General features: G+C 45.8%; 1 protein-coding gene and 1 long non-coding RNA gene across 3 annotated transcripts in view; both read left to right on the top strand.

Moving 5' to 3' along the window:
• The window catches only part of top2a (DNA topoisomerase II alpha), a 32497-nt gene extending 26237 nt beyond the window's left edge, over positions 1–6260 (top strand). Inside the window, exons 31-35 of the mRNA XM_061224635.1 lie at positions 49–181; positions 700–767; positions 2884–3003; positions 4247–4530; positions 5962–6260. Coding sequence (XP_061080619.1) covers positions 49–181; positions 700–767; positions 2884–3003; positions 4247–4530; positions 5962–6096 — 740 coding nt within the window. The 3' untranslated portion in view covers positions 6097–6260. The remainder of the gene's footprint in view (positions 1–48; positions 182–699; positions 768–2883; positions 3004–4246; positions 4531–5961) is intronic.
• Positions 6261–8316: 2056 nt separating this feature from the next.
• LOC133115306 (uncharacterized) lies at positions 8317–12890 on the top strand. Of its 2 annotated transcripts, XR_009705623.1 has the most exons (5): positions 8317–8431; positions 11684–11846; positions 11949–12090; positions 12418–12606; positions 12735–12890. It is a non-coding gene; the product is annotated as an uncharacterized LOC133115306 (long non-coding RNA). The 2 variants fall into 2 exon arrangements; XR_009705622.1 differs by having other exon boundaries at positions 12418–12890.
• Positions 12891–24885: the final 11995 nt, after the last annotated feature.

The raw sequence follows: 24885 nt of genomic DNA, 5'->3' as shown, positions 1-24885 counted from the left end.
TGCCACACAGTGGACACGGGATGTAGTGTGGGGTTTCTCTTCTTAAAGGGTTGGAGGTGAAGTACAGCTTGTCGAGCAGTGAGGACGAGTTCCAGGACAGTGAGCCCAAGAAGAAGATGTATGTAGAAAGTGATGAGTCCTTTCTCAGCGAGGAAGTGCACATGGCCCCCGCCTCACCCAAGTACGTCCCGCCTCTGTCTGTCTTCGTTTGTTAGTCATCCTCATTCAATGAGCTTTAGTCATTTACATTTTATTAGTTTTTGTCTAGTCAACAAATATTGAAGTACTTTTAGTTTTAGGACGAACAATCCTCATATAATTCTATTTCACTGGAGTGTCCATACTTATTATTAAATGCCGCCAATCTCTATACACTGATCGAGATATATCACAGTCATAATATAGCTTTGCCATAGGTGCTGGGAATAATAGCCTATAGGCCTAATAGTAGAGTATAGAAATGTGTAGGTTACTATTGTAACCACTTCATTCATATCCATAGGAAATGTACAGAGTAGACGTTGACTTACCTCAGGCTACTGTATGAAACTTGGCCAGCCGTTAATAATTCATAACACTGCCAATATCCCCTGTATCGCTCCCTGACGTGATCAGCATTACGATGCATGATGCAGTGCTGCCCCGGGGTTTTGGCTGGGAGAAAATTTAAACTGAAATGCTGCCTGTGACTTTTCACAGGACAAAACCTGTGAAGGCCAAACCCAGTAAAACCGCTCAGAAGAAGGAGGCGAAAAGCAGCCCAGACTGTGAGTGTTTCCCCTGAGGGTCGTCTAGCCCTGTGTCCTGGGCCCCAGACATATCCACATTTACAAATCCCTTTTTTTGCTATCAAATTGATCAAATTTGTCTCGGTATTTTCAGTATTTTCATTTCAACACTTCATTAAGGCAAACATTTTTCCAAACATCTTGCAAAATGAGTAATTAAGTTTGCATATTAGTCCTATTCGTCTGCAGTAGAACACAATACATCAACATAAGTCTCAATGTCTTAAAAACTAATACAAATAATTTCAAAACACAACTGTCCTGAGAGCATAATGTTTTTACTTATCAGTCGACCATAGTTAAAATAATGGTTCACTACAGTGTCCATCTGGTCCATCTGGATTAGGGCATAGCATTTCAAATAACATCCCAAAGCATTGACACATTTTTAAGGCTTGCAGTTTTCTTTTAAACCTCTTTGTTTTGTGGGGTTCTTCTTGAAAATATGTTATTGTCTGTTTAGAATAGATATTGTTTTGAAAGGGTTTGTGTTAATGTGCAATCACTGGATAACAATTTATTAAAGATGTGCCACATGTCACTCCCCTCCTCAAAAAACCTACTCTCGATCCCTCTGCCCTGAACAACTACCGGCCTGTCTCTCTTCTTCCCTTTCTCGCTAAAACCCTGGAACGAGCGGTCTGCTCCCAACTGTCCACCTATCTTCTCCACAACAATCTCCATGACCCCAACCAGTCTGGCTTCAAGAGTGGCCACTCCACTGAAACCGCCCTGCTCGCGGTCACTGAGGCACTCCACTCTGCTAAAGCAAAATCCCTCTCCTCTGTCCTCATCTTCCTCGACCTGTCGGCCGCCTTCGATACAGTCAACCATGAGATTCTGCTCTCATCGCTGGCTGGGATGGGTGTCACAGGTTCTGCACTCGCTTGGTTTTCCTCCTACCTCTCTGGTCGCTCCTACCAGGTTACTTGGAGGGGCGCACTCTCCGACCCTCAACCCCTACGAACTGGAGTCCCGCAGGGCTCGGTTCTTGGGCCTCTCCTCTTCTCGCTATACACCATGTCTCTTGGTTCTGTTATCTCTTCCCACGGCTTCTCTTATCACTCCTACGCTGATGACACCCAACTCTTCATTTCCTTCCCCCCTGACACCCAAATCACCACACAGATCTCTGCCTGCTTGGCTGATATCTCTGCATGGATGACTTCCCATCACCTGAAGCTCAACCTTGCCAAAACTGAGCTTCTCTACATCCCTGCTAAGTCCTCTCCGTCAATCGACCTCTCACTGACTGTGGAGGACTTTGTAGTTTCCTCCTCCCGTACGGCAAAGAATCTTGGGGTGACTCTTGATAACTGCCTCTCCCTGGCTCCACAAGTATCCTCCACTGCCAGAACCTGCAGGTTCTTTCTGTTTAATATACGCCGCATCCGTCATCTCCTGACGGAGAAAGCCACCCAGCTCCTAGTCCAGGCGCTCGTCATTTCCCGCCTGGATTACTGCAACTCCCTCCTAGCCGGTCTCCCAGCGTGCGCCATCAAGCCCCTCCAGCTGGTCCAGAATGCTGCAGCCCGCTTGATCACCAGTCAGCCCAGGTCGGCTCATGTCACCCCGCTTCTCATTGGCCTCCACTGGCTTCCTATTGCCGCACGCATCCGATTCAAGGCCCTAGTGTTGGCATTTCAGGCTGCTAAGGGGACTGCCCCACATTACATACAATCCCTGATCACTCCCTACTCCCCAGCTAGACCACTCCGGTCTGCCAGCTCTGGTCGCCTTACGATTCCCTCTCTACGGGCACCTGGCGGTCGAGCTGCACGTTCACGCCTGTTTTCCGTTCTGGTTCCTCAGTGGTGGAATGACTTGCCTACCACTGTCAGGACAGCAGAATCCCTCCCCCTATTTCGACGCAGACTCAAAACACACCTGTTCAAACTCTACCTTAGTCCCCCCTCCTGATTTACCCCGCCCCCCCCTTCTGATACCCCTATCCCTGTCTAACCCCCCCCCCAAAAAAAATTATTTGGACTTATGATGACGACTATGTTTAGTACAGCATTTCATGTGTATTTGCTAAATGCCATGTAATGTAATGTGATCTAGCCCTGTGTCCTGGGACTCTCACCCCATACAGCCCAGTCCAGTGGGGACAACATGGCCATGGCCATGACTTCAGACACTTCAGCCAAGCCCTGTGCTAAAAGAAGCACCGCCATGAAGAAGCCTGCGCCTGCCCGGAAGCAGAAACCTGCAGGTAACGGTCAGGTCAAAACGGGAGAATGCCAATATTTATGTTTTGTTTGCTTGTTCTACTTTACAGAGTTCAGCGGATGTATAGTATAAGTAAGGCTCATCATTTTCATAGTTTATTTTTTATTTGAAAAGATCCAGGAATGAAAAAAATATATATAAAAATGGATGGAAATCCGCTTGATTACAGCTTACAGCTCGTGAAAATCAAAAATCCAGTATCTCAAAATATTACATAAGACCAATCAAAAAAGATGTTTTATAATACAGAAATGTCGACCATCTGAAAACTATGTTCATTTATGCACTCAATACTTGGTCGGGGCTCCTTTTGCACGTATTACTGCATCAATGCGGCGTGGCCTGGTGTTATGGAAGCCCTGGTTGCTTTGATAGCGGCCTTCAGCTCGTCTGTATTTTTGGGTCTGGTGTCTCATTTTCCTTTTGACAAGATTTTCTCTGTGGGGTTCAGGTCAGGCGAGTTGGCTGGCTCAAGCACAGTAATACCATGGTCAGCAAACCAGATACTAGTAGTTTTGGCACTGTGGGCAGGTGCCAAGTCCTGCTGGAAAAGGAAATCAGTATCTCCATAAAGCTTGTCATCAGGCAGAAGCATGAGGTGCTCTAAAATCTGCTGGTAGACGGCTCTTTGACTCTGGACTTGATAAAAACACAGTGGACCAACCATGGTTGGAATGGCCCATTTTACTTAGCAATTCAGTAGGAAATATATTTTATAACAATGTGTGAAACAAAAAATTGCTTCCCTTCTTTAAGGGCAATTAATGACAGAATTAATGAATTTTCTAAACTCCACACTGCTATTATTTTGAACACGCCCCTTTCAATTAATGAGTCAATAACTCAGAACAAGCAGCATGCATGTGATGACAGTTGGGTCTGTTGTTTATTACTTGTAGATGTAGTGTATTTGCCATGCAGAAATATCACTACTTCTAATCAGGTTACTGATGTTGTACTGCTATTTTCTTGAACACAACTGTATGTATGTAATATTCAAATATTTTGAGATACTGGATTTTTGATTTTCGTGAGCTGTAAGCCTTAATAATCAAGATTCAAACAAAAACGATTCCACGATATTCAGATTTTTTGAGATGCACCTGTGTATGCATTTTAGAACTTGAATGAATCAGGCTAGTTCTCTGAACTGTAGTAGGAAGGGTAGTTCCTTATAATGCTGAACTTGGACCCTAACCCTAACCCCCCCCCCCCCCCACAAAAAGACAGCAAACAGGTGTCCATCCTGGACGCCCTTACCAAGCCCAAACCCGGTATGAAAGGCTCCAAGGCATCTTCTAAAGCTGTTCCTAAAGATCTGTCATCAGAAGACCCGCAGAAGGCGGCCTGGGTGTTCACCAGCGACGATGAGGGGTCCCAGCCGGCCCCGCCCGCTAAGGAGAAGGCGGGCCCCAAGATCAGCCGTAAGAGGAAGCCGGCGCTGGACAGCGAAGATTCAGACAGCAGTGTTGGCGACCTCATGAGCCGTATCAAGGGCAAGGCAGGCAAGGTGAGCCCTAACCCTATCCCCAGACAGAGCATTGATGTGCGATGGATGTAGCTGGTTGTTGTGACATTTGGTTTATTCTCTGGCCAAATGGAGGCCAAGGACAGTCTGTCAGGCGACAGTAGGATGTTCATGAGTGTTACATACAGGGCACATGCTCAGACCTGTCCCAGCCCATTTGGCGTCGAACCAAACCCTGTAAAAAATTTTTTGAGAGCAAGTCCCTTGATAGTGTGCTTTACTCATTACAGTAAATCCTCAAATTGTGTCCGGGATTCTATTTGAAGCCAGGCCTTGGATAATAGCCGGGGGCGTGGTCGATTCGGACAAATAAAGGCCGGCCCCCAAATACAAGCCGGGGTAATATTGCCTACCAGTAGGGCTATCAGTCCATGAGCACTAGAAGACATTGTTTCGATTTAACTCAATGAAATAAAAGGGCTCTTCTTAATATTTTATATTGTTGGTTGGTTTAATACTGTTGCCTATTAAAAAAAAAAAAATAAAAAAAAAAAGTCGTCATCCTACACCATGGGTCTCCAACACGTCGCTCTCAAGCTACTCAGTCGCTTGCCGCCCCCTTCTGAGTAGCTTGCCAAAAGCTGAAGCAGTATACATTTAAACACTATTGTTGGCGCGAGGCATTCCAGCTGACGAATTTAATAAAAAGTAAATCAGGCAAAATTAAAAATTAACTCAATTTAGGCTACTTGGCTACGCAATAAGGTTTCCGTGTATTAACAGCACAGCGCACGTTCAATGAATGAATGAAAGCGGCTGCCTTGACTCGCAATAAACAGACGGGTGGAAATCCCGACACTCTTTCAACTACATAACTTAACCGTGAACCATCAAATACCCCCCCAGATTTCAGTGCCCATCAGTCCCAACAGTCCAAAAGTAAATTAAATCCCAAACCGAAGCGAAAATCTTTTGATAGCCTACCGGTATGCTGCTCCAAACGAAACGCATGTCTCACAATAAAACGCACTTTAGGAAAAAAAAATCCTTAACTTGCTGTTATCGACGATACTTTGTTATTGTTTATGAAGGCGTGTCTGGCAAGTTGGTATTTTATGAAGACGCATCTCTTTTGGCTTTTCATTAATGGTTTAGCTAGTCAAGTTGCGTTTCTGAACGGTTACAGGAAGTGTTGAACAGTGTTGGCCCACTTTAAGTGTAGCCTTTTACTTTATTTCTAAGAATAAAATTCTACAACAGAAGCCTAATAAGAAATAAAGGCCTGCCTCGAATACAAGCCTGCCCCAAATAAAGGCCTGTGCTTTGTGCAGCCTAAGTAAATAAAAGACCCCGGCCACAATTTGAGGATTTACGGTATTCTAATAAAAACGATTGGTAGAATGGGAGGTTTGGCCCCAGCCACAGGACTAACAGGGCAGTGTCTGTTGCGCTCTATCTGGCTCTATCTGGCAGAAACCCAAGAATCTGGATGAGGATGAGAGCTTCCAGTTTGAGACCGAAGCGGTGGCCCCCAGGACCACGGCGGGGCGGGCCAAGAAACCGGTGTCGTACCACTTCGACTCGGACTCGGACTCGGAGGAAGAGTGAGGTGCTCCCCACAGCGCTTCCCACCTGCCACCGTTTGGGGATTCATACGCTATGCATCATGTTCTTGTATTTGGCTAATCGTTTTCAGTGTTCTCTTGTCTTGTAAATGTTCCTGTCACCTTTTTATGTGTGTGTTTGTTTTAAATAAACTGAGTATATTTGTGTTTCAGCGTTTTCCTTCAGTACAGCAGCTCCCTTATTAACCTTTTTAACTTTTGCAGCAATTTTACCACATTACAGCATACATACAGCATGTGCTAAATAAAGCCGTTCCGTTCTGTTCACCGTGAAGGTGTCATATCCCACCAGCAGTTCTCCAAAAAGCAGGAAAGCCTGAAAAAGAAATAAGTGGTGAATCATTTTGTCTGCCATTTCTAACCAACATGTATCACCACACTCGGAATTGAGTCTCTCCAACAGGTTCAGCAGTCTCATCAACAAAATGACAAAGTATTGGTTCTGGCAAGGATGCCTATTCCATGCAATGCTGGATACTTCATAATAGTAATTTGGTGTTAATAATTGTATTATTCAACAAAAACTCATGTTCAATAATGTTGAAAGTTTGGGGGGAAACAAATCATCATCTGATGCCTACTTCCTGATTGATTAAGGCTACACCCCTAACACCCACCAAATGGGAGCAAACCTATCTCAAAGCCTGTTGCAAACTCGGGAAACACAGACACCTTTGCAAAATGTTTTCCGATGTGTCCCAGGCTGTCCGTAGGAATGAACAACAGGCTGTCAGTAGGAATCTCTTTCTTTAGAAGCTTCCTACCTTACCATCTACTTGGTTGAACATCTAACACTTTTTGATCATTTTCTTTATAAAAATATTTTTTTCAAAAATACAATTTCACTTAATTTTCCTTGTGACTGTTCTTTATTTAACAGTTACGGTCCCCTCCAAGGCAGCACGGATGGTGCAGTGGGTAGCACTGCCGCCTCACAGCAAGGAGGTCCTGGGTTTGAATCCCCATCGGCCGGGGCCTCTGTGCGGAGTTTGCATGTTCTCCCCGTGTCTGCGTGGGTTTCCTCCGGGTACTCCGGTTTCCTCCCACAGTCCAAAGACATGCAGGTTAGGCTGATTGGAGAGTCTAAATTGCCCATAGGTATGAGTGTGTGAGTGAATGGTGTGTGTGCCCTGCGATGGACTGGCGACCTGTCCAGGGTGTATTCCTGCCTTTTGCCCAATGTATGCTGGGATAGGCTCCAGCCCCCCTGTGACCCTGTTCAGGATAAGCGGGTTCAGATAATGGATGGATGGATGGGTCCCCTCCAAAAGTATTGGAACAGCAAGGCTTTTGTTGTTGCTATCCACTGAATACATTTGGTATTGAGATAAAAAGATGAACACGAGACAAGTTCAGAATTTCAGCTTTTATTTCCTGGTTTTTACACCAAGGTGTGTTAGACTACTTAGAACGTAGCACCTTTGGTATCAGACTGCCCAATTTTTAGGTTAACAAAAGTATTGGACACAGTATTTAAGTAAATGAAAGGAAACGGCACTTAATATTTTGTAGTATATCCCTTGCTTAAAATAACTGCATCAAGCCTGTGACCCATTTACATCACCAAACTGTTGCTTTCTTCTTTTGTGATGCTTTCCCAAGCTTTTACTGCAGCCTCTTTTACTTTTACTTTTACCTCTTTTTAGGGGTTTTCCCTTCAATCTCCTCTCCAGGAGGTGAAATGGATGCTCATGCTGGTGATTGACTTGCCAGTCTAAAACCTAGCCCCAGCCATGACACTTCCTCCACTGTGCTTGACTGATGAGCTTGTATGTTTTGGATCATGAGCAGATCCCTTCTTTCACTATGCTTTGGCCTTTCTATCACTTTGGTAGAGGTTAAACTTGGTCTCTTCAGTCAATAAAACTTGAGGTTAGGGTTTGGATTAGGTCTAGAGAAGCGTGATGAGCTTTTCAACCCCCCAGGGGAAAACAAAGCACTTCACTGGCACTCGCTTCTCTCCAGCCATCCAAAACCAGCAAAATCAGGAGGGCGGGCTAAGGTATTGTCTAAAAAGGTGTGTTTTTAGTCTGCATCAAAATAGGGGGAGGGATTCTGCTGTCCTGACAGTGGTAGACAAGTCATTCCACCACTGAGGAACCAGAATGGAAAACAGACGTGAACATGCAGCTCGGCCGCCAGGTGCTCGTAGTGAGGGAACCACAAGGCAATCAGAGCTGGCAGCTGGGGAGTAGGGAGTGATTAAGGATTGTATGTAAAGTGGGGCAGTCCCCTTAGCAGCCTGAAATGCCAACACTAGGGCCTTGAATCGGATGCGTGCGGCAATAAGAAGCCAGTGGAGGCCAATGAGGAGTGGGGTGAGCTGAGCCGACCTGGGCTGACTGGTGATCAGGCAGGCTGCAGCATTCTGGACCAGCTGGAGGGGCTTGATGGCACAAGCTGGGAGACGGGCTAGGAGGGAGTTGCAGTAATCCAGGCGGGAAATGATGAGCGCCTGGACTAGGAGCTGGGTGGCTTCCTCCGTCAGGAGATGATGGATACGGCATATATTGTAGAGGAAGAACCTGCAGGTTCTGGCAGTGGAGGATACGGGTTGGGGTTGAGAGTGTGAAAAGAGCTGTAGGCTAATTGATTGTGTACCGTATTCTTATCAGTTCATAGGGTGATCAGGTAAATTGGGACATTAGGTAAAATGGGACATACGTTTTGAGGCACTGTGCCCTTTAAATATTAGCAGGTAATCACTGAACATCTTCATTGCTACAGCCCTTTAACACGAAGCAATCGTTTGAAGTTTGAACCACTGTCCCGTTTTACCAAAAGGTGTTTGGTAAAACGGGACAAGAATTTAAGGTGAATTGGGACACTAAGTATTAATAGGTTCAATATGATCGCAATTTCATAAATTATGCATATTTTATTGTAATTTGTATTTACGCAACACCTGATTCCCTATTTACTCTGTTCAGACCAATAAGCTATAATTTACAATGTTCAATTGTACAATGTTCCAAAAAACTGAAAATGATTGTCCCAATTTACCTTAGAAGTCTCATCAACCTGAAGTGGCCTTGGTTAGTTTCTAAACGAGTATACTTTACAACATCATTTCAAAACAGAAATGGAAATATTTCTGCGTTAGTAGTAGACGCAGAGGCTTCCTCCCTGCACGCGCGGTCTGACTGGAGCGCTTCGGAGCACTTTGTTCTCGATTTTGAGCATTATTTTGTAGAGTTTTCTTTATTCTTGGAAATTATTTTAATTCGCTTTAATTGGTTTGGCGGGTGATTGCCTCTTGACGCATCGTTCTCAACCAATGCATTTTACATTGTGAATTAAATTTTCCGGAAGTATTGCGGTTTCCACAGATTTTACATAACATTAAAAATGTTTGACAGACCATTTAATTGCTGTACTGTGAATTGTTACCTGTGCAGGGACCACCGATTAAATTTAACCAACTATTAACCAGATTAGTTGGTTTTATGTTTCTGGGACAGCCAAATGACTGATGTCCCTCCATTAATTTAATAAATAATTGTAATCTGAAACACTACAATATCTGCACATTGCAAGATTTTATACCTTGTCATGGTTAAATTACGTATTTGCTCATTTGCATTTTGACCGTTGTCTGCTTAATGGGCTGGCAGTTGAGTCGACTTGGGGTGAATAGCTATGCCTTTTTAGTCCTGTCTCGCATTAGAAATGTATATAAAAGTGAGAAATTCTGTTCATAAATTCAGAAAATGTAGGTTAGCCTATACGTATTTGTCTTGTGGCCGGATGCTTTGAATATAAGGATATTGGACAGGGTCTTCATTGTAGGCCTGCAGTGTACAGTACTACTATCCATTATTAGAAGTAACCAAGTATTTCATCCTTCGATCTGAATTTATTTTTTGAAAAATGTGCAAAGGAAAACAAAATACAGGTTGGGTGAGTTTAGTGTCCTATTCAGTAGGCATGTTTTTTGTGTCCATGATTCTAACTTTTGTAGTAGTTTTTAGGAGGCTCTAGTGATGTATAGCGTCTTGGTAGGATAGGTTGCCCTGAGTTTTGTGTCTTGAGCTTTGACCCTTATGATTACTGAGTCCCATGTGGGAGATAATGGTGCTTGTTTGAGTGAGTAATCTTAGCTGGAATAGCTGACGGGTAAAATCTAGTTTTGGTTGACGTTGGTTGACGTTGTTGTCACTGAGTGTAGCTGTAGGCTACTTTTTAGTATGGACACTTGGATTTGTGCAGTACTTCCCCTTTAAGTAGGCACACCTGTGCTAGTGATGTGGCCATTCTCCCTTGATTGCAACTGGCATCATTTAGTTTTTTAGGTGCTAAAGTTTGGGGCACTCTGCTAGATAAGGTCAGTCGGGTCCTTTGCATGTTTCCTGATTTTTTTTGTATTGTGTGTTGTGTTTAGGTTTAAGTTCCCCTCTAAAATGGCAACTATTGAGATAGTATGCCAAGGGGTGTTGGCATACTTTGCTGTATTGGCTGAGTTTGACTCACAGGCTTATAGACGAGCAAGAATCTAGAAGGACAACATCCTGGCTGGTGCCTTGTCTAGGTTGTGTTGCTTTTAAAATGTGTATTTTTGTAAAGATTTGGTTTTGTTTTGTTTGGGTTGTTGTGAACAACCATGTTAAGGGGGTATGGGGGTATGTGTGGTTCTAGTCTTGCCCTGCAGGTAGCGCTGGAGGTGTACCCTGCACTGATGACTAACCTGCCACACCTGACATAGGCTGCAGTATATAAACTCCTCCCCTTCCTCTGCATGCTCTGTCTTGGCACCCAGCTCTGCAGCAGCAGGGCCTTCAACCTCCACCATTTTTTGAGCAGTTGATAGTTCTTGTTACAATAAATTGTTATTTTCAAACACTAACTGTCTGTTTCCAATGTGTTATATTCCCTGAGCCAGGGTTATGACGCATATGAATTGTTTGATTACTAACAGTGGAAATTAAACTATCAAAAAAAGCCAAGAAAAGGTGTTTAGTTTTGAGTGGTTCTATAGGTCATTAACTTCCAAGAAGGTCCACTTGAAAATTTGTTTAGCCCCTCTACCAATGCTTTATTAAATGAAACTTTAATGTCTAATGTGTTTATATTTACTGGAACATTCTTGAGCCATTCTGCCATCAACAATGTCCTGACATGGTTCTACAGAAATTGTGGCCAATGTTCCATCTTTAACATGTCATGTTCCATAAATGTTCCCGAACCATTTTGTAACCTGCCACATGAAATGGTTAATGATTTTGTTAATGGTTTTATCGGCACAATAGCTTTTGAGGGTAACTGATGCTTTACTCCATAATTAGATGGGCAATTGTGAATATACAGTGCCTACAGTCACCCCCTGAGAATTGACATGGTTACAGTTCAGTAACTGGGTTGTGATGCATTTAATTCATTTACCTGCTTTTTGCGGTTTCATGGTTGTGCTAAGTGACCAAGAACTGTTGAAGGTAGAAATGGTAGAAATGTGAAGAGGTTTGTTGTGATTTGTGATGTTTACCCACAAATGCTGCAGACAACTGCCATTTCATAATTGAAAGGTTCTCCCTTTTTGTGCTTATAATATTCTCTGCTTGTGTCCCCTGATATAGATGGATCACCATGGTGTCAGCAGCAAGGAAGGCTTGCGCTCAAAGGAAGTGGTCTGCAACCAATGCCTTTTTCCCTCCCCAAAGTACCCACTGATATTCCTGTCCATTGGTTCCACTGTTGATGCAAGGGCTTTGTACACCAGTGGGGGCTAAAGGAGCATGGGTTTGACCATGTGCTGAGGGCACCAGGCCTTTTCACAGGGGCACCAGCCTTCTCCATCTGGTCATCTATAGTCTCTTGTCCTCTTCACATATTGTATCACAGGGTGACCAGTCTTACCACCTCCTCTGGCTTCTGTTGAGCTGGGATCTGCTCCTGCTGCTTTAAACCAAGTGCTGTCACCCACCTTACTCTCTTCAGTGCCAGCCTCCCTGACCTGCTGGGCTGGAAGGTCATTCTTGCTCAGGTAATGGTTCTGTCCAGGGCCTCAAGCATCCATCTCTCCTGTCATTGACTGTAGGAATGGTCATGCTGTCCATGTAAGTTCATGCTGGTGATTGCTGCACCTTGGAGTTGTTGGTCCTCTGCTTGGTCTTTCTGCAGAGTCCGCAGGGATGTAGGTGCAGCTGTGATGGACACTGCAGCCCATAAATGTCTACCCCTAACCTCTGCTGTTTGGTAGGGTTAGGGTTAGGGTTACAGGGTGACAGGGTGAAGTATGCACTTAGACTGATAGGGTATAAGTGCACTGGTAGATTGCCCTCAGGACTGACACATGAATCTGTCTCTCCAGCTGAGATGATTGACGAGCTGACCCTGCAGCTGAACCGCACACGCCAGGCAGCCATCACCAAGGAGGTCATCGAGATCATCTCCGGCACTGCTGTGAGATCACACTGTGGGAGCGTGACATCACACTGTGGGAGCGTGACATCACACTGTGGGAGCGTGACATCACACTGTGGGAGCGTGACATCACACTGTGGGAGCGTGACATCACTCTAGGCATGACATCACACTGTAACACTCTGTAATTACTCTGCATCGCTCAGCTCAGTCAGGTGGTCTTAGGTGGGCGTCTCTGACGGAATGTTTTTGTCTCTTTTATAGATAAACGTGGAAAAGCACTTCCGCCCTCCCTTTGCTGTGGGATGCACATGCAGAATATATGCTGTCCATCTGCCAACAGTTTATGCACTTTCCTACTTCCTAGTCCTACTTTTTTAAAGCACCTTTGAAAGAAAATTAAACCTTTTCTGAATTTTGTGGATGTCTTTAATTTAATTTAACTGGTTCATAATTTTCTGTAAAATGTTGAATTCAGCATTTTCCATGTGATTCTTTTTGTAATGTTAGGATTTCCATGTTTGGGGCTTGCACAAATCAATACTGTAGAGTTCAAAGACAAAAACTGTAGTTTTCTGAAAAACAGGAACCTTGCAAAAGGCTCTGGTCCCAGTTTAAATTTATTTAACATTAGCATTGTGGCTTGGAGTTCATGTTCTTGTCCCTCAACAAAAGGTTCAAACCCCTGCTGTGCTCATTTGGAGTGAAAGCTGTTTTTATGTAGCGTTCAATACTGCGCCTGAGATTGCAAGTACATGAGTGCAGGGTTGAATCTTTACCTGGAGCGGTGTGTAGTGGAGGATTTGGCTCCCTCTGCTGGAAGCCACCTGTATGTACATTACCGTTTCCTCTTCTCCAGTATCAAATCAGAATTTGCTCTGATAAGTAAATGTGTTATTGTTGAAACCCTCAAGTCACCCTCACTGATCTTTCCCTTCATTACCACGATTAAACCACAAACACACATGCTCCTCTGGCCTTATTTTTATTTTTTTTCTAGTTATGCATGCAAAGCTGAACATAAACTACATCTCCTCAGTCTGGGCCTGGGGCTCCTCAGTCTAGGGGATGGGTGGCAGGTGCCGTGCTGCTGCTTTAAATCTGAATATTTTAATATACTTCCCTATTATGCAGGGCACATCACATCTTATTGATGTTTTTGTAATTAATATTGTTACTGTTGTCATAGAAGAAGGTGCCATGTTGGTTGAACCATAGGGTGTTGCGAGCTGGCCGCCATATGTTTTACATGTCACCTGTTCCGAATTCTGGAGAATTAAGGGAATCTAAGGAGAAAATAATTAGAATGACGTCAGAGTGTAATTACAGGGGGGCTCATTAAGTGCCAATGGCTGTGTCGCAAATTGCAGACTTGTGGAAGTTAACGGTCATGTGATCAAGTGCGTCACAAACTCAAGCACAAAAACTGGCAAGTACACATGGAATTCACCGGTCCTTATGTTGTACTTGGGAGTACCGACACACTTTCCGCTCCCATTGCGTTTTCAGAGCCCACAGCAAAGACATGCAATCAACTGTAAAGGCATGTAAGCCTTTTAACTGATGAATGGAAATATACCAGCATATGGTCACCACAAATTTGTATCACAAATATTTATTTTATTGAGTTTCACTTACTTTCACTTTTACATTTCATTTACATTTACTTACATTTACTTACATTTACTTACATCACACATATTTACATTACAGACGTCAGACAGTAACAAAAAGAGTTACATTTAAACATGACCACAGACAATACCACAATACATTAAGACATTACTGAGTTTCACTTACTTTCACTTTTGCATTTCATTTACATTTACTTACATTTACCTACATAACACATATTTACATTACAGACGTCAGACAGTAACAGAGTTACATTTAAACATGACCGCAGACAATACCACAATACATTAAGACAATACAGTACACAGTAAACATTACATACATTACCCAAGGGAAGGCTTCGGGAGGGTTAAGGTGGCAGGGGAGTATAGGTGTCCGGCTGTAGGTGTATTGTCCAGGGTGTCCGTGTCATATGTATATTTCTGTGCTGTTGTGAATTTTCCATTTTGTGTTTGTAGTGCTCTTTCCGGCTTTGTGACAGTCCAGGTGATAGTAGTCCTTGATGTGGTTGGTGATCTGGCGGGTGATGATGATGTTGTGAAGTTCCTGTTTTTGAAAAAACATGATGTTGCGTGTGTCCCATAAAGTGTGCTTGGTGATGTTGATCACCCTCCAGGCAATCTCCTCCTCAGCAGATGTGATCCCGTTGCGGGGGCCGAGGAGGATATCCCAGAGGGTCAGTGACTGTGTGTCTGTGTATGTGTCCAGGAAAGTGAATATGGATTGCCAGATAGATTTGGCCTTTCTGCAGTGCCACAGGAGGTGATCTCCAGTTTCCTTTTCATTACAGCGAGGGTACGGGCATGTCTCCGCCAGGGCCAAGCTCCTCCTGAACATGAACACCCTGGTGGGGAGAGCTTTCAGCACAGCTAGCCACGCCAGGTCTTTCTGTGTGTTCGGAAGGCATGGGTGATTGATGTTTTTCCAAACTGTAGTGGCTGTGCTGTGGGTCGTGTTGTCGGGTCTGTGTAAATGTTCCTGTGCATTTGTGGTGTTTTTGATTTCCTGAAATGTCCAGTGAGTGAGCTGTGCAGTGTGCAGACGTGCTGTGTAGATGTACCGGCGGAGTGACCTGTAGGGCTGGGGGGGGTCCCAGGAGTAGGGGTGCCTGTGATCCAGGATGCAGAGCCCCAGGGGTCTTAAGCTGGTGGTGAAGTAAAAACGGGTCATGTATCCGGTTTTGTTACTGCAGTTTTTTATGGAGTTGATGTGGTAGGCGAGGCTCTGCATCCTGATCAGTTCTGCGACGTTTGGCACGCCTCTACCCCCGTTCCTAGGGTCCTTCCACATGATCAGCCTCTTTACCCTCTCCTGCCTACTCCCCCAGACAAAACCAAAGACAATTTTGTTAATTTGTTTCTCAATATGCTTGTCTGGGGGAAAGATCTTTCCAACATAGGCGAGGATCGGGTAAAGGATAGTCTGTACTATGAGGATTCTCCCCGTCATTGACAGTGCCCTGGAACTCCAACTGCAGGTCTTAGCTCGAGCCCGGCCGAGGGCCCCGGCCCAGCTCCAGCCCCCGGAGTTGGTCCTGTCGAACGTGACGCCAAGGATATTCACGGATGTACGGATGGGAAATGTGTCCGACAGGACCTGGTCGACCGCCCAGGCCCTGGACACAAACACCTCGCTCTTGGTCTTGTTTATTATTGCGGAAGTGGCTGTGCAGAAGTGGTCCAGAGTCCTAATGATGTGCTGTACAGAGGTTTGTTCAGTGCAGAAAAGTGTGATGTCGTCCATGTATGCAAGTGCCTTGAGTTGTTCTGTGCACCCTGGGAGTGTGTAGCCGGTGATGTCTGTGTTTGTCCTGATTTTGTGTAAGAGTGGTTCCAGGCAGTGTATGTACAGTAGTGCAGAAAGTGGGCAACCCTGTCTAACCCCTGAGTGTATGGGAAAGTGTTCTGTAGTGTGTCCATTAACCAGCATTTTTGCTGTGTTGTTTTGATAGATGATGTGAATCCATTTTCTAAGACCAAGAGGGAGGTTCATTGCCTCCAGGAACTTAAACATGTAGTTATGGCCCACTCTGTCGAAGGCCTTCTCCTGATCTAGATTAAACATATAAAAAGGTTTCGACCGTTCGACAGAGTGGGCCAAGATGTCCCGAATGAGCACCAGGTTATCGGCGGTCGACCTCTCCAGGACCCCGCAAGCCTGGTCCGGACCCACGACCTGAGGGGTAGTCTCCTGGAGCCTGTACATGAGGGCCTTCGCCAAGAGCTTGTAGTCGGCCCCCAAGAGGTTAATAGGCCTCCAGTTTGTCAGGCTACGCTCATCACCCTTGCCCTTGTAAATAAGGGTGATGACGCTCTCTGTCATCGAGGGGGCCAACCGGCCCTCACTGTACACCGCGGAGAGCACCGATGTTAAATCTACCTTGAGGTGTTCCCAAAAGGTTTGGTAGTACTCGGCCGGGAGCCCGTCGGGACCCGGGGTTTTGCCGGTGTTCAGGCTTTTCACCACGTGGGTGAGCTCCTCCACGGACAGACTCTCCTCCTCCTCTCCTTCTCCTGCCCGGGGTGCTATGGCTGGGATGTCCTGTAGGTATGTGTCCACCATGTGCTCATCCATGTGCTTTGTGCTATACAGATCAGTGTAGAATGCCCTGATGTGGTTGTGTATATTCTGTTCACCCGTGATGATGTTGTCCAGTAATGTCTGTATGTGATTCTTTTTGTTCTTGATCTTCCTAAAAAAGTAACGGGTGCATTTTTCATTTTGTTCTAGGTGTTGAACTCTGCTTTGATGTCTAATTTTTTCCTGTTCCTGTCTATGGAGTGCTGAGAGGTTGTGTTTGGCCTGTGTGATTTCCTGTGCGACCTGGAATCCCTGTGCCTGTAGTGCTGCTAATCGTGTGTGCTGTGCAATTTTTTTGTTTGTTCCCTCCTTTTCTGTGCCTGCCTGCGTCCTGTCGTGATGAAGTAACCCTTAGTGCGTGTCTTGACCATTTCCCACCATTCTACGGGTGACGTGAAGAGTTCCTTGAGTGATGCCCATTCTTGTAGTCTATTGATGTATGCCTGTTTTATTGCTTTGTCCTCTAGTAGTGATGTGTTTAGTTTCCAGATTCCTCTCCCCCTGTGTGTTTGTGCTGGTGTTGTAATCTGGATGGTGAGTGCTTTGTGATCTGAAAAGAAGACTGTTTGTGCTGTGATGTTCTGTGATTGTATCTGATGGCTCAGAAGGAGGAGGTCTATCAGGGAAAAGGATTTGCCACAGGAACTCACCCACGTGTAGCGCGGCACCAGGTCCCGACCGGCGTCAGTGAGGGAGTAGTCCGCTATGACTGACGCCAGCTCCCGACTCGAGCGGTCCCTCCACGGCCGGCTCCGATCCTCATCCCTCAGGGCACAGTTGAAGTCCCCTGCCATCACGACGGGGAGGTTTCCCCAAAAGGATTGGACGCAGCTTGGGGAAAAAGCCTGTGCGCTCATTTTGGTTTGCGGGTGCATAAACATTAATAACCTTGAAGTGAAAATTGTTATAAACAAGTTCAACTGCTAAAATCCTTCCTGCCTCCACCGCTTTTTTCCGGGTTGTCTTGATTCATTCTTGATTAATATTGCCACCCCATCTGCACGTGCCACACTCGAACCCGACCACACCGAATCCCCTATGGCCCATTCGTTCTGATAATCTATGTAATCTGTTTAAAAGGGGATTCTACACTCTTGTAAACATAAAATGTCTGTGTTTTGTGTTGTGAGGAATGCCATGACGTCTGCCCTTTTCTTATTGTTGTGAATACTGCGTACGTTTAATGTGAGGATGTTTAATGTGCTCATGATTGTTGTTGTAGTGATAACTAGTGCAATGACAGTGGTGTATGTATGGTACTGCGTCCAATCCATAGCTGATCATGGGAGGTGATATTTACTTCTGCCCTTTCCCTGTTCTAGATTCTGGAGGACCCCCCCGGGTGGTTTGGAGGAGGACCTGGCGGGCAGAGTGGTGAGGGGTGTGGCTGGCTTACCGGCTCTCGACGCACCCAGGGCTGCCTGCGAAGCGTGCACTGGTCCAGCTGTGTCCGGGCGGGTGTCAATGTAAAGTTTGGTGAGTCGGAGTGTTTCCCTAGATACGCGTGTCTGTGGGGGTGGTCGTGTCTGTGGGTGTTGTAATTTGACCGTCCTGTCTATAACTTCTCCCCATATGTAGTCCAGTTCAGGTGCGTCGTCTTTGTCAGGTGTGCTGTGTGAAGTTCTGGGTCTGGTGGGTTTTGCTGGTGCTGGTTGTGCTGGTTCTGTCATCGTTTTCCCAGAGGAGCGGTGTGTCCTTGGGGTGACTACGGGTTTGGGGGGTATTTGGGTAGTGGTCGGGCTGTCCGTCTGTGCGTGTTTTACTGGCTGTGCTGGTTTGTCAGGTTGTGTCGGCGGTTCCACTGTCTGTGGAGGTGGCGCTGGTGGCTGTTTTTCTGGTGGTGGTGGTGGTGGTGGTAGTGGTGGTGCTGGGGGTTGTTTTTCTGCTTGTGTGGGTTCTGGTTCTGTGTCCTGATTGGTGGAGGTGGTGATAGTTATATTCCTTTCCCGTGGTCGGGGGTCTCTTTTTCTTTTTCCAAAGATGTCTGGTGACAGTGTGTCTGTTGTGTTGTCTGTGTCTGTGGGCAGAGTGGAGGGTGTGCTGTCTGTGATCTCAATCTCTTCGTCCTCGCTCTTGACTTCTATCTGTTCAGTGTCTGTAGTGGTGGAAGGGGAGTTGGTGCTAGTACTGTCTTGTGTCGTGCACTGTCCAGGATTTCCACACGGGAGTGAGTCTGTTTGTATTGGTTGTGTTTTGTGGGGGTGGTGCTGTGTTCTGTGGAGGGGGTGCTGTGTCCTGTGGAGGGTGGTCTGTGCCCTGTTGTGCGTTGCTGTCTGTGCGTGCTCGTGTTTTGTTGGCATATGAGGATGGACAGTCCCTGAAAACATGCTCCTGGCTCCCACATAGATTACACCTCCGTGCCTCTGTGCATTTGTTTGTCTGGTGCTCCCCTCCACAATTTTCACATTTAATCACCGTGCATGCTGCTGCAAGGTGCCCCAGGTTCCCACAGGTGCGGCAAAGTTTTGGCATCCCATTATAAAAACTTTGTCCCCTGTTCTGTCCCAAAGTGATGGTGCTGGGTAAATGCCTGACCCCCCCGATGGATGTGTCGTCTGGGTGCAGACGGACTAACCATTTTCTGGCGCCTGTCCACACCCCGTCCTCGTCGTATACCCGTCTCACGTCCGATACCAATGTGCCGTGTCTGCTTAACCAAAGTGAAATGTCATAGTCTGAAACTGATTCATTATAAAATAAAACTGTGATAACCTTAACCTCCCTGTCAGTGAGTGCTTCTACTGTGAATTTGTTCAGTGTTGTTTGTGTGGCTTTCTGTCTGTACTGATTCCAAAACATCTCTAGTGTCTGTGCATTCTTAAAACTGGTTTCAAATATGTCCCTAGGACCAGGCAGATTGAACAGGCAGTTCAAGTCAGACGGAGCCCAAACTCCAGGCGTGTCAGTGATGGTTCCGGGTCAGTGTGGTTGTGGATGAATCTGACTGCGTTGTGCCTTCTCGTGCCGGGTTCTCCGTGATGTTTCGGGTGTGCAGGTAGGTGGAATGAGAAGGTGGTGGGGGGGGGAATGGGGAGAAGGGGGAAGGGTGGGGAAAGGAAAAGGGGTAGGGAAACACTCACAATAGAAATAAAATTAAAATAGAGGTTCAAAATCAAAATAAGGGTGAAAGAAAAAGGGGAACAGGAAGAAACTAAAACTGGAAAGGGAGAAGGCTGCAATGCAACTTCCTCCAATATTACTCCCCTAAGAATCTGGGTTCTGGCGCATAGACACTCAGCTGATTGCAGGTCTCCTTTGGCTCCCTCTGTGGGGTCAGGCTCCAGGCTCTGGTTCCAGGCTCCTCTAGGCAGCAGTCCCTGGCTCCGGGCTCCTCCAGGCAGCAGGTCCTGGCTGCGGCCTCCTCCAGGCAGCAGGCCCTGGCTCCGGGCTCCTCCAGGCAGCAGGTCCTGGCTGCAGCCTCCTCCAGGCAGCAGGCCCTGGCTCCAGGCTCCTGCAGGCAGCAGGCCGCAGTCCCTGGCTCCGGGCTCCTGCAGGCAGCAGGCCGCAGTCCCTGGCTCCGGGCTCCTCCAGGCAGCAGGCTCTGGCTCCAGGCTCCTCCAGGCAGCAGGCTCTGGTTGCAGGCTCCTCCAGGCAGCAGGCCTTGGCTCCGGGCTCCTCCAGGCTGCAGGCCTCGGCTCCGGGCTCCTCTAGGCAGCAGGCCGCAGGCCTCGGCTCCGGGCTCCTCCAGGCAGCAGGCCGCAGGCCTTGGCTCCGGGCTCCTCCAGGCAGCAGGCCCTGGCTGCGGGCTCCTCCAGGCAGCAGGCCCTGGCTCCGGGCTCCTCCAGGCAGCAGGCCGCAGGCCTTGGCTCCGGGCTCCTCCAGGCAGCAGGCCGCAGGCCTCGGCTCTGGGCTCCTCCAGGCAGCAGGCCCTGGCTCCGGGCTCCTGCAGGCAGCAGGCCGCAGTCCCTGGCTCCGGGCTCCTGCAGGCAGCAGGCCGCAGGCCTCGGCTCCGGGCTCCTCCAGGCAGCAGGCCCTGGCTGCGGGCTCCTCCAGGCAGCAGGCTCTGGTTGCAGGCTCCTCCAGGCCGCAGGCCTCGGCTCCGGGCTCCTCCAGGCAGCAGGCTCTGGCTCCAGGCTCCTCCAGGCAGCAGGCTCTGGTTGCGGGCTCCTCCAGGCCGCAGGCCTCGGCTCCGGGCTCCTCCAGGCAGCAGGCCTCGGCTCCGGGCTCCTCCAGGCAGAAGGCCCTGGCTGTGGGCTCCTCCAGGCAGCAGGCTCTGGCTCCTGATCAGTGCAGCTATGTGCAACTGATCTGGGTTTCCGGGGTGTTCCGCTGGGCTACAAGGTCGAGCCAGCCGCGGTCAAGCCACGTACTGAACCCAAGCCTTGCAGCCCGTCCAGAAAGAAGGAGGAAAACGGGGAGGGGAGGAGAATGGACTAAGAAAAAGAACAGAAAATAACAAAAGAACAAAATGCTCTTAGAAAGCAACTAAACAGCTCAGTGGCCCCCTGTCCACCACTGAGCCAGTGGTGGGCAACAGGACTAACTGAGCTGAAAAGAAACCAGAGCAAAATGCACAGCAAGAAAGAAACACATGATCACGGTATCTCACGGTATCTCCCCTGCCAGGTAAGTATCACAAATACGCGACGTGTTTCTGCAATAAAACAGCTAGCTCTAACTGTCACATCAGATGTCAGTCGCTGCTGCTGCTGGTTGAATGCGTGTCACATTACGGTCATGGCGTGATAGTACAAGTGCGTCTCAGATGAACGGTTTTCGCATTCTAACTGGGTGACTTGTTGGCGCACTTGTACGTTAAGCATGTAAGAACACCAATGCACAGGTAGCTACACGAGTGTGCAATTTGACACACAGCCAATGTTCAAGTTTCTCACGTGAAATGTGACCGGACACAGCGCAATCAACTCAGCAACCAACCCAACAACCAATCGCGTTAGAAATAGCTGACCCAGAGAACTGTTATAGCCCTTATTATAGAACTATTATATTATATATATCATCAACGGTGTTCGCACAAGGGATATTTGGTTAGAGTTAACAGAGTCCTGGGCTTCACACCAAATTATGCTACTTTTTTGACTTGTAGATGGGGAAATTACTTGCTTTTACTTGGTTTTTTTGGGCTCTTTAGCAAATGCCTGTTCAGGAAGAAGGCGCGCTAAGCCCTCGGAATGCCAGTGAAACCGCACAGTTAAGGTAGGCTTGTGAATACTTGTCTTTCCCCCGGTATGCCAAAGTAATGGGCTCATCACAGCAAGCGCCATTTGCTAATATAATGGCGTAATTTATTATTGTCGTTGATTAACTGTGTGGCGATGAGAGGAACACGTGTAGCCTATGCCTAGATCTCCAGCTGTAGGCTAATTGACTGCGTACCGTATTATCGGTTCATAGGGTGATGTCAGGACATTATGTAAAATGGGACATAAGTTTTGAGGCACTGTGCCCTGTAAATATTAGCAGCCAATCACTGAATGTCTTAATCGCTACAACACCAACATGAAGCAATCCTTCTCATTGGTATGTGGTAACCAGAAAGTGTGGAAAAACGTTGAAGGACGCTTGGTGCTGTGACCTATCTAATTTCACTTTTGCATAATCAGGGTCCATCCATCTTAACCCGCTTATCCCGAACAGGGTCGCAGGGGGGCTGGAGCCTATAATGTTGTAAAGTATACTAGTTTAGGAACTAACCAAGGCCACTTCTGTCAGGCTAAAATGGGACAACTTCTAAGGTAAATTGGGACATTCATTTTCGGTTTAATTTTTTAAAAATATAGTACAATTGTTCAATATGTTCAATTGTGCTATGCATACATTGGGCAAAAGGCAGGAATACACCCTGGACAGGTCGCCAGTCCATCCCAGCACAGACACACTCATACCCACGGGCAATACTGGTGTGGGAGGAAACCCACACAAACACGAGGAGAACATGCAGAAACTCCACTCAGAGAGGTCCCGGCTGACGGGGATTCGAACCCAGGACCTGCCGCCGCGAACTTTTCCCAGTCATTCTCAACGGAAGTTCTTATCACTTCGGATCGATATATTCTTGGCCGCACGTTGATATCGCGGCGCTGTTCCGAGATAAACGAATGACGTCCTTACAGCGCGGATTCCTTAACTATTCGAAATCGCCTGGCGCGAATCATTTCCATGGGCTCCTTTTGGTAAGTCTTATCTAGATAATTATTTTACTATTAACGGGTCCTCGAATGATATTTATGTTGTTGAGGTATTCCCGATGTATTATTGTTATTTTGAATGTTCCAATTGTTCGTTTTCTTATGTGGGAAAATTACAGGTAAACGGGATAATGTCTCTGCATGTCTGTTTCTCAACGTCGTAGCCAGCTACATTAACATGCTATCACAGTACGGTTTTAAAATATCACCGTCATTAATAGTATTGACAATTTGTATACACGTTTGATTCGTGAAGGTTTAGACATAAAATGTATTATTGTTGCTCTTATTTCACTGCCAATTGTTTATTGACATAGGCCTAACTTACTGTCATTCAGACATCTTGGTATATGTTCCTTTATTTTCCATTAATATATTATTATTGTTGTTGTTGTTGTTGTTGTCAACTTGCCCATATTATGTAGTTGCCCAGCTAAGTACTTCAATAATAGAGCAGTCTCCAGAATAATTATATTATACAATATTTACACCCATGTTACCTTCAATTATATGAATGTACAGTAAATACATATACTTATTGTTCTGTTTTTTCTTTGTTTAGTACAATAATGACTGTAATGCCAGGCATTACAGTATAATTAGGCACACAGTATAATTAGTACAGGTCTCTTGGTTACTTTCATACATTTCATAACTAATGTTACTTTGATATCTCCAGGTGATCAGCATGTGGAGGCGTGTATATTTTCTCCCAGGTAGGCTGCAGATGTACTTCCAAAGAGGTCTGTGAAGTCCTCGGCAAAATCGGAACAATACCAGTACTTCAGGAGACCCAGCCTTCACCTTCCCTCCTGCCCTGGCTATTCCAACTGCCCCAGTCCCAAGCCCAGTCTCCTTTAATACCTATGCATATCCACCATGCTAATATTGTTACAAACAATATATAGTTATTCATTGATATTTTTGTTGCTGTTGTTGTGTTTATATGTTCATAAGAATTGTAATATGCAATGCCCTCTGTAATGCTTGGGAAAAAAACATTAATTTAGCTCAGTGCACCACAATTTTATATTCATAAACAAACGATTCAAAGTGCAAGTTCTCATATTTTATTAAAGGGTATTTTTATTCATTCTGGTTTCACCATGTAGACAGCACTTTTTATACATAATCCCCCATTTCAGGGACATATTTATGTGATGTAAATTACAGTCATGTTTACTGCATATTTTCTGTATGCATGACTGGTTGAAGTCTGTGACCCACTGAGACATGACTGTGGTCTTTTGTGGACAGTAGTCTCTGACACATCCACGCCTGCCTCCTGAAGGGTGTTTCTGATCGGTTGGACACATGTTTGGGGATTTTTCTTCATTATGATGAGAATTCTTCAGCTATCAGCTGTAGAGGTCTTACTTGGCTTGCCATGCCCTATGCCCCATTACATGTTCTCTCTCCTTAATGCTGTTCCAAACAGTTGATTTTGTTACACCTAAGGTTTGGCATAACAAAACAGACATTACAGACTTTTTATTTAAATTTTTCACTCTCATAATGGCTTCCTTGACATTCATTGGAACAACTCTGGCCCTCATGTTTAATGACAATAATACAAACCAAAGGCAAGAAAAAGTCTCGGAAAATATGTTTGTTACTATATATAAAACACACTGTAATTTCAATATGGTGAAACCAAAGTCTGTAAACATGCCCTTCAATATTTGCTGAGAATATGTATTTTTGATTACAAATCTAAAATTGTGGAGAACAGAGCCAAATAAAAAAATGTCTTTGTCCTAAACATTACAGATGGCACTGTATATAACATTGTAATTTTTTTTGTGTATGTAATAAATTGCAATAATTGATCTAATGTCAGTAGTGATGTAATGTCAGTTCTACATCTAAGTAGGTGTACAGGTGTTCCTAATAAAGTTCTCAGTGAGTGGATATTTTGGCAATTGTCTGTATCTGTGTGCATGGATAGTAGACAAGTTGTAAATATTGTTGTTCCTGCTTGATATTATTAATTTGAATGTAAAGTTTGTCAGGATTAGAAGATATTAAATTATGTACTTCATTATCTGGCA

This window comes from Conger conger, chromosome 16 (genome assembly GCF_963514075.1).
Source record: "Conger conger chromosome 16, fConCon1.1, whole genome shotgun sequence".
Taxonomy (NCBI): domain Eukaryota; kingdom Metazoa; phylum Chordata; class Actinopteri; order Anguilliformes; family Congridae; genus Conger; species Conger conger.
The sequence above is the reverse complement of the archived record's forward strand: the minus strand, read 5'-3'. Positions and strand labels throughout refer to the sequence as shown.